This window comes from Leucopleurus acutus, assembly GCF_964270905.1.
Source record: "Leucopleurus acutus genome assembly, chromosome: 10".
In the NCBI taxonomy this organism is placed as follows: domain Eukaryota; kingdom Metazoa; phylum Chordata; class Mammalia; order Artiodactyla; family Delphinidae; genus Leucopleurus; species Leucopleurus acutus.
Genome location: NC_139153.1, coordinates 69,451,894 through 69,466,407, shown reverse-complemented (window position 1 = coordinate 69,466,407; position 14,514 = coordinate 69,451,894). Strand labels below are relative to the sequence as shown.

Genomic DNA, 14,514 nt, shown 5'->3' with positions numbered 1-14,514 from the left:
TTTGTATGGAAACACAAAAGACCCCGAATAGCCAAAGCAATCTTGAGAACGAAAGAAGGAACTGGAGGAATCAGGCTCCCAGACTTCAGACTATACTACAAAGCTACAGTTATCAAGACGGTATGGTACTGGCACAAAAACAGAAAGATAGATCAATGGAACAGGATAGAAAGCCCAGAGATAAACCCACGCACATATGGTCACCTTATCTTTGACAAAGGAGGCAGAAATGTACAGTGGAGAAAGGACAGCCTATTCAATAAGTGGTGCTGGGAAAACTGGACAGCTACATATAAAAGTATGAAATTAGATCACTCCCTAACACCGTACACAAAAATAAGCTCAAAATGGATTAAAGACCTAAATGTAAGGCCAGAAACTATCAAACTCTTAGAGGAAAACATAGGCAGAACACTCTATGACATAAATCACAGCAAGGTCCTTTTTGACCCACCTCCTAGAGAAATGGAAATAAAAAGAAGAGTAAACAAATGGGACCTAATGAAACTTAAAAGCTTTTGCGCAGCAAAGGAAACCATAAAGAAGACCAAAAGACAACCCTCAGAATGGGAGAAAATATTTGCAAATGAAGCAACTGACAAAGGATTGATCTCCAAAATTTATAAGCAGCTCATGCAGCTTAATAACAAAAAAACAAACAACCCAATCCAAAAATGGGCAGAAGACCTAAATAGACATTTCTCCAAAGAAGATATACAGAGTGCCAACAAACACATGAAAGAATGCTCAACATCACTAATCATGAGAGAAATGCAAATCAAAACTACAATGAGATATCATCTCACACCAGTCAGAATGGCCATCATCAAAAAATCTAGAAACAATAAATGCTGGAGAGGGTGTGGAGAAAAGGGAACCCTCTTACACTGTTGGTGGGAATGTAAATTGATACAGCCACTGTGGAGAACAGTATGGAGGTTCCTTAAAAAGCTACAAATAGAACTACCATATGACCCAGCAATTCCACTACTGGGCATATACCCTGAGAAAACCATAATTCAAAAAGAGTCATGTACCAAAATGTTCATTGCAGCTCTATTTACAATAGCCCAGAGATGGAAACAACCTAAGTGTCCATCATCAGATGAATGGATAAAGAAGATGTGGCACATATATACAATGGAATATTACTCAGCCATAAAAAGAGACGAAATTGAGCTATTTGTAATGAGGTGGATAGACCTAGAGTCTGTCATACAGAGTGAAGTAAGTCAGAAAGAGAGAGACAAATACCGTATGCTAACACATATATATGGAATTTAAAAAAAAAAAAATGTCATGAAAAACCTAGGGGTGAAACAGGAATAAAGACACAGACTTACTAGAGAATGGACTTGAGGCTATGGGGAGGGGGAAGGGTAAACGGTGACAAAGCGATAAAGAGACATGGACATATATACACTACCAAACGTAAGGTAGATAGCTAGTGGGAAGCAGCCGCATAGCACAGGGAGATCAGCTCGGTGCTTTGTGACCGCCTGGAGGGGTGGGATAGGGAGGGTGGGAGGGAGGGAGACGCAAGCGGGAAGAGATATGGGAATATATGTGTATATATAACTGATTCATTTTGTTGTGAAGCTGAAACTAACATACCATTGTAAAGCAATTATACTTCAATAAAGATGTTAAAAAAAAAAAATAATGAGTCTCAGTAAGTAAATATAATTTTAAAAATTTAGTGCAGTGGAAACTCTTCCCTCAACTCTGTATACTTTTTAATACCCAGAAGATATTGATTTTGACAGATATGCTTAAGAGGAAGCAGCAATACATTTTACATCTTAATGTGAGAGACAGAGAGAGTCCATTTACAGTGAAAAAAAAAAAAAAATTAACATCACCTACTTTTTTTACTTTTATGCACGTGGCCACTAAAAAATTAAAATCATATATGTGGTTTGCATTTGCCGCTCATTATTTATTGGATGTTGACCTAGAGAATTTATGAAAGGAGTGTAAGTCCCTTACAAAGTACATTTTTTGGGGAGATTTAGGATTTCTTAGCATGTCGGTAGAGCAGTGTAATGACACTATAGACACCCAACGTGAACAGGTGTCATTTTCTAACACTGCTGCTCTCAGAAACCTCTTTGCCACGCTAAGGAGGAATAAGAAGCCAAAAATGTTCTTCCAAGACTCCCACCATCCCGAGCAGTGAACTCCAAACTCCTGGTGCCCAACTGACGGAACTGAAGCACTCCACAAATTACTTTCACTTATAGATTATATTGGTACTGTCTACAAATACATACTACACCCATTAATCAAACATTGGAAAAGGAAGAAAAGTTAAAACACTGACATATCTTTTTAGATACTAAAAACTTAATATGGCCTCTAAATTTACTGAAAGCTAAACTTGTATCTAAGACCACAGTTAAGGCTTTATAACATATAATCTTATTAATGAATCATAAAAATAATTTAAGCAATAAGTTTTTTAAAAAACACAAATTCTCACTGCTATCAAGATATAACTCCCAAAACCAAACATTAAAAGTAAAAAGTAAAATATATCTTCCTATCAGAGTCTAACTTTCAAAAACTGAAAGGAAATTTGTGTCAAAAAGAAAAAGTGTTGTTGCTAGAATTTTAGGATCTTTTAAATTTATATTGCACAAATTACATGTAATATAGTTTTTAGAGAGTCTTGAGAAAAAATATATCATCTTCCTCACCTTCTTGGCAAGGATTTAAGACTCAGGAAGTGGGCAGGGTATATTCTTGTCCCTCTCTGTGTCTCCAAGACATTCTACAGCAAAGAGGAGACCATTCCCTGGGGCTACACCTGGGTTAACAGTTTTCAGTAAGAGAGTAACTGAAGTCATATTAGCCCAAAAGGTGAGAAAGAAACCTGTTACAGTCTCATCCCTCTGGTGTCCCTTCAGCTACGACAGACAGGAGGAGGGTCTCTTCAGAGTCATCCTCTAAGCTGCAGAGAGAATGTGGCCATAAAGCGCAGTGCCAAGGGAAGAGTGTTCCATTGTCCTAATCTGCTCTCAAATCTTCTCACACTGAACAAAGAACAAGGCCTACGAATTCTTACACAGGACAAGTGACACTAGTCCTTGGCACAACAAAAATCAAATATATTTTTTAATGCACATTAAAAATAAACCCAGCTACAATAAGCCCTTTGGGCTTCTGGTTAGTTACTGATATCTTTTATTGAATAAGCTCATTTTTCATTTAAAAAAAAAAAGAAAACATTTTGTGGGCTGGTTAGAAAATTATTCATGCTGGCAAATATTTTTGATCAATTTGCAAGAGTAATTTGTAATAAATAGTAAATATGTGAATTTCAGTACTATTGATTACATTTCAGCTTTACTAAATCAAAAGTATGTATAATTACTTACCTCTAAAGCCTTGATTTTTGCCGTGAAATCTAAGTAATCCATGTCAAATTCTGTCCTTCTTGGATCCAAAATATCATACTGCTTTGTCTTAACCCCTTGATATATATTTTTGAATTTTATTGCCATAATGTCTATTCCCTCTATGGGAGAATTGCTCAAGGCTGAATATGTTTGCACAGTAGTTATCATTTCTGTAATCTTAAAAAGAAAAGTGTTACTTTAGTTTAAAAGTTAGAAATTAGCACCCTTCCCTAGAATTAACTCTTAATGAATTAATGATTTTTAAAGAACAAGCCAATAAACAGGCTTTAGAATCATTTAAGGTAAAACCAACCAGAGGAGATAAAACAGAAGACAAATTTCTGTTCCAGTCATTACTACCCTTAGACTATTTAAGACGGAGGATGTTCTGCCATAAGTAGAGAGAGTTTAGAGCCTTTCTCAGAATCTGATCACCTTGTCTTCCAAGAGGAGGTGGGGTGGTGAGGGACAGTGAGTAAAAGCCCTTGCAGATGTCTAAATAGTTTCAGCATTTTGTTCTGGAGAATGTTCTGAAAATCATTTCACTGGATCACTGGATTCAAAAGTGTTACCATTTTTCTGGCCCTCACCATAGTTCTGATATGTAACACTAGCATAATTCCACATTCAGGCAAAGGAAAGGTCACACAATCCTGAAAGACGACCGTAGTCACTTCTGACCCCTAAAGAACCCTGGAAAATCCTCACAATGAACTTTATTTCAGAAACAGCTGGCTCCATCTCAACGTACCAACACCACCTACTTCACCAAAAAAAAAAAAAGTCTTTCATGTCCACAGGCTACTCAGTTCCTTAATATTCATCAAAATGATTCCCCATTTTGATTCCTGCTCTGGAAAACAATCCTCAAAGCTTCCCACTCCTTCGCTTCTCTCCCACAAGTGTTCAGGGTGAGAAGAAAACTAAAGACAGAGCTCTGGGAAACCAAATTCATCAATATTGGGAAACCAATATTCACCAAAATTTACATGGCAGGAACAGGAAGAAGAAACAAGGGATATTATACACAATTCTGGTTCTTTAGGGCAGACTAACACTCAATGCACCAAGTCTCCATCTACTAAAAAAGATGCATTTCAGGCACCCTAAGCTGACACACTAGCACTTTCCTCCTCACTTGTTCCTTAAAGATCCCCAACATCTCTGCCCAACTCTGAGGTCTTGGTTCTCCAACCCCAAGCTCAATCCTATCTGTCCTTTGACTTTCGTACTTGGTCATCCTGACATCTGGATCTGAGCTTTCCCTAACAGGCTCTGGCTTAGCCTGCCCTTCTGTCTCTCCTCTTCAACTATTTAAGAGCTCATAGGGGTAGTCCCACAGTGGTCCCTGCTGTGCCCCACTCAGCAGGGGAAGCCCATCAAGGCAGTTCAGTAACCACCTCTAGAGGATTATAAAAATTCTGGCCACATTTCAGGGTAACTATTATGCCCCACCTTTAAGAATCTGGACACCAACATCCACCAATTACACCTGGGAGAGATGCCAGTCAGCCAAGGAATTCTTAGCACAGGGGAGTTGGAATAACCTAGTAACCAGGATGCACTTCAAGTAAGGCCCCTAGGGAGTGCTGCGTTGGCTCTGACTGCTGAGCCTTTGTGGCATGAAGTTGTATCCTTAAGACTACAGGCAGGGCTTCTCCAGAGGTAAGGCAGGAGGAGTAGCTAATGTAGCTGGCCATTATTACCCACTCCCTCTAGCATCAGGAATGCTTGGGCTGCTGCTCTACAGATGGATGTTCATTATGCCCAGCATTATACCTGCCACCAAAGATCTTTACTGCACATGGGCTAATAATTAAGGTCCAGCCAGGAAACTCTACCAAATGTAAAACTGCACCCAAGTTAGCAAGGGCCCCCGCTCCTGGAATAACGAACAGTAACCAGGACTCACCTCCAGGTTTACATCCTAATGGTTTCAGAAATGTTAAACATTTCTGTAGAACAGGTCCTGACCAACGGGGCTTATTATTCATTTGCCCCATGCCAATATCATTCTAAATTGGACATTTGTCCCCAAGAAATCCTCACTGTTCACAAAACAGTCTCACACAACATATTCCCAGATGCGGCACCAAAAGCACAAGCAACAGAAGAAATACTTGATAAATTGGACTTCATCAAAATTTAAAACTTCCTGCTTCAAGGAATTCCCTGGCGGTCCAGTGGGCAAGACTCCGCCCTCCCAATGCAGGGGGCCCAGGTTCGATCCCTGGTCGGGGAACTAGATCCCGCATGCATGCCACTAAGAAGTCCATATGCTGCAACTAAGAGCCAGCATGCTGCAACGAAGATCCCACGGGCCGCAACTAAGACTCAGTGCAGCCAAAATAAATAAATAAATAAATAAATATTAAAGCAAAACAAAACAAAACGTCCTGCTTCAAAGAACACAATCAAGAAAGTGAAAAGATAACCTGTAGAAAGAGAGAAAATATTTGAAAACCATATCTGATAAGGGACTTAAGACCCAGAATATATAAAGAACTCTTATAAACTGAACTACGAAAACATAAATAACTAAATTTAAAATGTGCAAAGAATTTAAATAGAAATTTCTCCAAAGAAGAAATACAGATGGACAATAAGCATTTAAAAAGATGCTCAACACGGGCTTCCCTGGTGGCACAGTGGTTGAGAGTCCGCCTGCCGATGCAGGGGACACGGGTTCGTGCCCGGGTCCGGGAAGATCCCACATGCCACGGAGCGGCTGGGCCCGTGAGCCATGGCTGCTGAGCCTGCGCGTCCGGAGCCTGTGCTCCGCAACGGGAGAGGCCACGACAGTGAGAGGCCCGCGTACCGCAAAAAAAAAAAAAAAAAAAAAAAGATGCTCAACACCATTAGTCATCAGGGAAATGCAAATCAAAACTACAATGAGATGTCACTTCACACCCACTAGGATGGCTAAATTCAAAAAGACAGACAATAAGTGTTACAAGGATGCAGAGAAAGTGGAACCCTCATACATTGTTTATGAGACTATAAAATGATGCAACTACTTGGAAAAACAGTTTGGCACTTCCTCCATAAAGGTAAACATGGAGTTATTATCTGACCCAGCAATTCCACTCCTACACATATACTCAAAAGAAATGACAACATATGTTCACACAAAAACACATACATATATATTCATAGCAGCATTAGTCGTAATAGCCAAAAAGTAGAAAAACCCAAATGTCCACCAACAAATGAATGGATAAGTAAAATATGGTATATCCAAATGATGGAATATTATTCAGCAATAAAAAGGAATACTACAACATAGATGAACCTTGAAAATATTATACTAAGTGAAAGAAGCCAGTCACAAAAGACCACATATTATATGATTCCATTTATATGAAATGTCGAGAATAGGCAAATCTATAGAAACAGAAAGTAGATTAGCAGGTGCTTAGGGCTGGGTAGAGGGGAGAATGGGGTATCACTGCTAATGGGCACAGGGTTTCTTTTAGTGGGAATGAAAATATTCTAAAATTAGATGGTGGTATGGTTGCACAATCCTGTGAATATATTGGAAAATATTGACTTGTACACTTTAAATGAATACATTATATGGTATGTGAATTATATCTCAGTTAAGCTGCTAAAGAAACAAACAAAAAACAGCCCCACTCAGTAACTTGGTTTTGTTCATCACCCATATTTTCCTATCCTGGCATGTATAGGAAATGCCCTTCAACTTGTGAAATGCCCCCCACCAATTTCCAACAAATGACGAGCAGACTCCTGTTATTAGGACCTAGGGAGTTGGCAGAATGGTAGGGCCATGGGGAGGGTGGTACCTAGATGATATCTTTGTAGGCTTTGCAAAGGTTGATTCGAAGAAGCCTCTGATATGGGCTGCCCTGTATCCCCTGGAAAAACATCACTCCTCTCCAGCCAGTCCTAATCAATGAATGAATCAAAGGTGCTGAAGGGCTTCCCTGGTGGCGCAGTGGTTGGGAGTCCGCCTGCCAATGCAGGGGACACGGGTTCGTGCCCCTGTCCAGAAAGATCCCATATGCCGCGGAGCGGCTGGGCCCGTGAGCCATGGCTGCTGAGCCTGCGCGTCCAGAGCCTGTGCTCCGCAACGGGAGAGGCCACAGCAGTGAGAGGCCCGCGTACCGCAAAAAAAAAAAAAAGGGTGCTGAAGTTTCTAACCCATATCCGCCCAGCAAAGACATTGCCCATACAATCTCTATGTTTAGACCATATATATGGCCTAGTAAGAGAAGGTGCTCACACATCCAGATATGACACAACTACTGGGTTCTGCCAGATATTGCAGATATGTCACCTCACACCTTTTCTCAGCCTGATAAAATGGTTAAGAGCAGAGGCTTTAAGTTCAAGCTCTATAGGTAAAGATAGAATTGAGGTCTCAAGAGAAGTGAAAGTCTGAAATAGCTTTTGTGAGACAGGCAGAAGATAGTAATTAGGAATGAAAAAATAAGTTATAAAAAATGCAGTAGGGCTTCCCTGGTGGCGCAGTGGTTGAGAGTCCGCCTGCCGATGCAGGGGATGTGGGTTCGTGCCCCGGTCCGGGAAGATTCCACATGCCACGGAGCAGCTGGGCCCGTGAGCCACGGCCGCTGAGCCTGCGTGTCTGGAGCCTGTGCTCCGCAACGGGAGGGGCCACAACAGTGAGAGGCCCGCGTAATGCAAAAAAATTAAAAAATAAAATAAATAAAATAAAATGCAGTAATCTATGAGTGATAGTGGATGAGTCAGATCAATAGTAAGACAAGAGATCTGGAAAAATAATTCTCAGTGATGCTACATAAAGTATGAAATAACTGGAAAGGTACGGTTGGTAGTGGCAACTGTGGCTGCACGACGCTTACCTTCTCCAGTCTTTTGCAGAAAGCTTCAAATTTTCCAAATATATACATTTCTGAAACCTCAAAAGATTTTTCCCCTGAGGATTCTAAAATCTGTTTCCTTGTTTTGTGAAAAGATGTCTGATATTCCTTGAATAGAAAAATGCAGTCCTATGAGAGATTTAAAAGGGGTATAATACATAGTCAGACACTTGTTTATGAGTGAAATATTCAAAAATTCTATCCTCACACAAAACTGATCACATCAACCCCTCAATAGGGGCTGCCGCTGTTAACATTGGAAAATTCAAGTTCTCTGCCCACACATTGAAAGGCCTATGAAAATCAATACAGTTTTTTTTCTATTTTACAATATAGTCTCATCTTCTTTATCCTCATTATTTCCCCTTAACTCTTATCCTTATCAAAGTTACCACATACACTATTTGTTGTCATGTTTTCATGGCTAATCAGAGCTCCCAGGAGGCCAAAAATTATGTATCAATTCTGTCTATTTTCAATTATCTATCTAGTCAGTTGGCATCTTTTAATCAGCATTATTCACATACAGGTATAAAAAACATTAAGACTGTGCAATACTGATTTATCATCCAACTGTCAGTTCTCCATGAGGAGATCATAAAGTCTTTGATGGGTGCATTGCTGAAATCCTAATATTTGACTACAGCTATACCAGGTCAGTTCAACCAGGCTAAAAAAGGAGGACATTGTCACTAGGCTCCAGTAGGAACTTACTGTCATGTCCAGCTAACCAAACCATCTTAAAAAAAAAATAATGTCAAACTTTTTCAAAGCCACCAATGGCCAGTCAAATCTTTAACATAATGCCAGCTCCCTGGTTCTGACTCTTCCATCTCCCTCTTCACTCTATAAGGACCTTTGTGCTTACGTTGGTCCCACTTAGATAATCCAGGATAATCTCTCCAACCTTAATTCCTCCTGTAACCTTAATTCCCCTTGACATTTAATATAACATAGTCACAAATTCCGGGGATCAGGATGTGGACATCTTTATTCTGCCTGCCTCAGCCACTAAGTCAGAATCTCTGTGAGTCAGACTCAGGAAGCCATACTTTCAACCAGTTGCCCAGGTGATTCTATAAACATTCAAGCTTATATAACTAGTCTCATACCTACTTCTACCTATGATACGCCTCCCCACCTCTCAATCTCTAAAACAGAATCATTACTCTCTTCGAGGTCACTGATTATTTTTCCACTTATTAAACAAAAGTTTAAGGACTTCCCTGGTGGTCCAGTGGTTAAGACTCCAGGCTCCCAATGCAGGGGACCCGGGTTTGATCCCCTGGTCAAGGAACTAGATCCTGCATGCGGCAACTAAAAAAATCCAGCATGCCACAATGAAGATCTCGCATGTGCCAATAAAGATGCCAGCGCAGCCAAATAAATATTTTAACAAAAGAAAGTTTCTTGGTGCCTACCATATGTTAGGAACTCCTTGAGATGCTAGGAGTACAGATAAGATCCCTACCCTCCTGGAATATGCCATCTAATAGGAATTACTTTCTATTACTTCTTCTTCACCAACCAATTCCTTCCTGTTGGACAGATAACATCCTAAATAACAATTCTTCTCATTGCTTCCTCCAACTCATCTGAAAATTATTCCCCAAAACTATACAATAAAAGTTTCCTGAAAAGATTTCAGATGTAGTAGAAAGCAAGTTAAACTAGAATGCAGAAAACCAAGCTTTCATTTCTAATTCAGTAAGTAAATGGCTAGTGACTTGAAGCATATTAAAACAATTATGAGAATAAATTGCTAAGTTCTATGTCAAGAGTCCTGGTTTCTGCCAATTGGACAATTTGGGGGGAATGATTTCTCACTCCCACTCCCAAAATTAACCCTGGAGAAACTATAGAGGGAAACATGGAATCCAGCAAATAACAATAACAACGAAAACAGAAGTGATAAACTCCTGGGAGGAGGATGGGTTGTTCTGAATCTGAGGATTGAGTGAGCAAGAACGATTAAGAAAACAGAGAAGATAAGTAATATTGTTAATGAATAAGGGGACATATTACATAACAAGGCAAAGATTAGTAAGAGAATATTGTCAACATTATGCCAATAAATTACAAATTTTAGAAAAATTGAAGAAATTCCTCAAAAATATAAACTTACAAAAACTGTCTCAAGAAGAAATAGAAAGAATAGTCAAATAACTAATTTTTTTAAATGAAGCAATATGTATTCATAAAACATATATATAAGGGATTAATATCTAGAATATATAAAGAACTCCTCCAACTCAACAAAAACAGAACCCACTTCAAAAATGAGTAAAGGATTTGAATAGCCATGTCTCCAAAGAAGATATACAAATGGCCAATAAGCACATGAAAAGATGCTCAACCATCACTAGCCATTAGGGACATGCAAATCAAAACACAATAAGATACCATTTCATATGCATTAGGATACCTATTACCAAAAAAAAGAGAAAATAACAAGTATTGGCACAGTGTGGAGAAACTGGAACTCTTGTGCATTGCTGGTGAGAATGTGAAATGGAAGAGCTGCTAGGGAAAACAGTATGGTGGTTCCACAAAAAGTTAAAAACAGAACTGCCATATGATCCAGCAATTTCACTTCTAGGTATATACCCAAAATAATTGAAAGCAGAGACTCAAAGAGATCATTAAACAGCAGTGTTCATAGCAGCATTATTCACAATAGTCGGAAGGTGGTAACAATCCAAATGTCTATCAAAAGACGAATGAATAAACAAAATGTGGTCTATCCATACAATGGGATATTACTCAGCCATAACGAAATGAAATTCTGATACACGCTACATCTTTCAGGTATATTTACTGGATACATTTTCAAAGCTCATTCCAAAAGCTTCTGTGCTTCTGTTGTCAAGAGGTGAAATCTGCACATGGATTTCCAAATTGTTCTGAGGTGTTATATTGACAGTCTGAGGCTCTACTCCACACAGTATGTCATCTTTCTGATGAGGGCCAAGTTTTGGGAGACGGTTCTTTGCCAATAAAATCTTTGGCAGTTCTTTTGACTTCCAGAAGTAGAATGCGTGTTCATGTACTTGGCAATAACTTCCCATCTTGAATTTGTCCCAGCAAGAAAGAGGCTCACAGTTTTAATTAGCAATTGCAGATCAATTCTCTTCTGACAAATTTTTACTGCCATTTCCACCTTCAACAGTTGATGTCTCTGCATTCTTAGATACTTGGCACACACAAGCCTCAATTTCCTCTTTCTCTTTTCTAATTTGCTCATTAATTTCTTCTGTTTTGGCAGAGCAGCAATTCCTATTTCTTTTGTAGGTGATGTGAACGTTTCATTTAAATACAGTAAGCTTGCAAGTTCGAGCCTATCGCAAAGTTTTTCCACTTCTTCCATCATTTTAACCGGCTTTATCTCATCATCAGGAAAGTAATTCCAGGTCTTCCATGAATTTTGAAGTTTTTGCTACCTTTCTCTTTTCTTATATAATTGACATATAACATTATATTAGTTTCAGGCATACAACGTAATGATTTGATATTGCCTTTCCCTCTTAATGGCTTTTTTTCCTGGTTATCCTTTTTCTTCTTTGCCAGTAATGCCTTTTGTCTAACTTCCTCTTTCTCCTTACCTATCCAAGCAGCTCCTAATTCACCTCATCTCTGCTTTTCTTTAGCTTCTTCCTTCTTCAATTTTCCTTCAGCTTTTGCTTTTTCCTCTGCTTCTTTCTTGGCTTTTTCTTTTTCTTTGAATTTTTAAAATCCTTGCATCACAGTTATATGCATTATCATCTAACATTCAATTCATTTCTTCTTTTTCCTTTGTGCCCTTGCTGCTCTGTTCTGCTTTTCAATCTCTCTCCTTTCATCATGACATTCTGCTTTTTTTCCTTCATTTAAATAAGAAAAATTCTCTCCAATAATAAAAATTATGCCAGCAGGAATAAAATGCCTCTGCATCATCAAATGATGAATTCATATCACCAAGTTTAGGAACTTTTTCTTTTTTACCACCTGTAATGCATTTCAAACACTTGGGAAAACACTTAGAAGAAATTGTCCTTTGCTTCACTTTTCTAAGGAACTGAGTTATCAAAAGTAAGATCTACACTGTTAATTTCTCCTCTTTTCACTGACTCAGACATTTCATAAGTTTTAGTTATGCAAGTGAAGTTGTCATTATCTCCTTCTTTAACGGATTCACCAGCTGCTTTTGGTATTGTTTAGAACCACTGCTTTATGTGCTGCTTTGGTCTCTCTCTGCATAACTTTGTATTTTACATGAACAAATCCAAGAACTGCATAATGATTCTGGTTCTTCCAGTCGTTGAGATCAAGTGTTTTCAGGAAGAGAAACTATCCTAACTGCAATTCTTCATCTTCTGTTTCATTTAAGTACATCTTATGTTTCCTCTGACAACTCTTTCTTATCCTCCAGTTCCAGAGGTCAGAGAGTGGTGATGAGAGTGCTCAGGGCCAACCCTGCAAGCACAGCAGTTCACGTCCTAGGTGGAGGGCACTGAGAATCCTTTCTTGCTCTACTGCAACAGTCCCAGCCTCCCACCTAGGCTCTACGAAGCCCAGGAACCAGCACATGAAGAAAGCCAATAACCACTTCCAGATGGAGACTTGCTGGTATGGCCATTTCTTTCAGACTTTCAAAATAACAGATCGCTTTGATTTTCTACAAACTCTTCTAGAGGCTAGAAAAGAGGGGAGTACTTCCTTCCCCTCCTCCAGTCGTACTTATTCTGAGACCTTAGTGCCAGAAACACTAACAAGGACACTATGAGAAAGGAAAAATTACAGGCTACCTCTCTCATGAATATAGTTGCAAAAAGCCCTAAGGAAAATTGTAGCAAAGTGAAGTTAAGAATGTTTTTAAAAAGATAATTTCACCATGACTAAGTCGAGTTTATCCTAGGGATATTAGAATAGTTTCATTTTAGAAAACCTAAAAATGTCATCTATAACATTAATAGATTGAGGAGAAAAATCTTATAAGCTCCTCAAAAATATGTGCTGAAAAATTTTTTCAAAACCCATTCATAACTTTTAATAATATCTCCTAGTACTAAAACTAGGAATAAAACTTCCTTGAATCTAATCAATGATGTATTAAAGCATCAAACTAAATGGGGAAATGTTAGAAGCATTTTCTTCTAAAAGAAGATCAGAATCAGATGCCAACTATTACCAGGTCCATTTAAGGATGCATGGCAATCCTAACCAATGCAAAAAGGCAAGAAAATGAAACTAACAGGGGCTGGAGTAAAAGATGGGGGCCAGAGCATATGAAATGGCACATGCGAGGTATCTGATACAGGCAGCCATGGACAAGATGAGGATTAAATTATGGCCTAACAGGAGCACTAAGCATAAAGGGAAGTAGATAATTTTAATGAAGTTCTTCTTATATGCTCATGCTACCCTGTACAATGTTTTTTCAAAGTTAACATGCTTTGTCAATGAAAAAAGTAAGCAAAAGTGGGCCAGATGGTAAAAGCTTTACTTTATGAAAATAAAAATACTTATACAAACCTGAATTTTCTTTAGTACAACTGGTATTTCCTGATCCCATATGTGGTTAGTTCCCCCATCAGAAATATATGCTTTACATGCTGTCACCATTTGATTTGTTACCTAAAATAAATATAAGTCCAGAATAACTATAGGTAGAGAAAGAAATAAAATTTAAGTTTTTTAAATCACAAGCATAAAAATATGATAAATAGAAACCTTATGGAATGAATTAATTACAGAATATAAAAAACAAAGAAATATACATTCCAGGTAAAACAAAGAAAACCCAAAGTCACATTTACCTACTGTATTTAAGTCTACGTCACTGAGGCCATCAATTTCAAAGTCAACTATATTTTCTCTTTGTCTAGTTCTCCTCTAATTAGGTCTTGATCCAGTCCAACTGTGATTCTTCTCCATCCTTCAACATGCAAACTAAATATTAAGTTAACCACCTCTCACATCCCCCAAAATAAAGAAGGAAAAAAGAAAAAGCAAGACAGCCATTTAAATGGTCTGGAAGTTAAACCAAGATGGAAGGCTGACACACAGAAATTTTGGAGAATTCCTAAAATATGGAAATCACACAGTACCAAATCTACGGAGAAAAAAAAAAAAAGACTAGAGAAAGCTAGAACCCGGTTCTGGAGAAGGTTACTTGAAGGTAGAACTGTTATGGAAATTTTTCAAGATGGGAGACAATGTGAGGTAACCCTCAGTTGTAACCCTGAACACCGAATTTAGAGCAACTTGTA

At 38.5% G+C, this 14,514-nt stretch overlaps 1 protein-coding gene and 1 pseudogene across 2 annotated transcripts in view; both read right to left on the bottom strand.

Annotated features, from left to right (window-relative positions):
- The window catches only part of DNAH8 (dynein axonemal heavy chain 8), a gene marked incomplete at its 3' end in the record, with an annotated part of 330,699 nt that overhangs the window by 282,682 nt on the left and 33,503 nt on the right, over positions 1-14,514 (bottom strand). Inside the window, exons 11-13 of the mRNA XM_082847518.1 lie at positions 13,778-13,879; positions 8,249-8,395; positions 3,381-3,578 (exon numbers count right to left, since the gene is read on the bottom strand). Coding sequence (XP_082703644.1) covers positions 3,381-3,578; positions 8,249-8,395; positions 13,778-13,879 — 447 coding nt within the window. The remainder of the gene's footprint in view (positions 1-3,380; positions 3,579-8,248; positions 8,396-13,777; positions 13,880-14,514) is intronic.
- On the bottom strand, positions 11,007-12,683 carry LOC309966988 (dnaJ homolog subfamily C member 2-like; annotated as a pseudogene). Its single transcript has 2 exons — positions 11,781-12,683; positions 11,007-11,702 (listed from the first exon to the last, which is right to left on the bottom strand). The product of its transcript is annotated as a dnaJ homolog subfamily C member 2-like (transcript).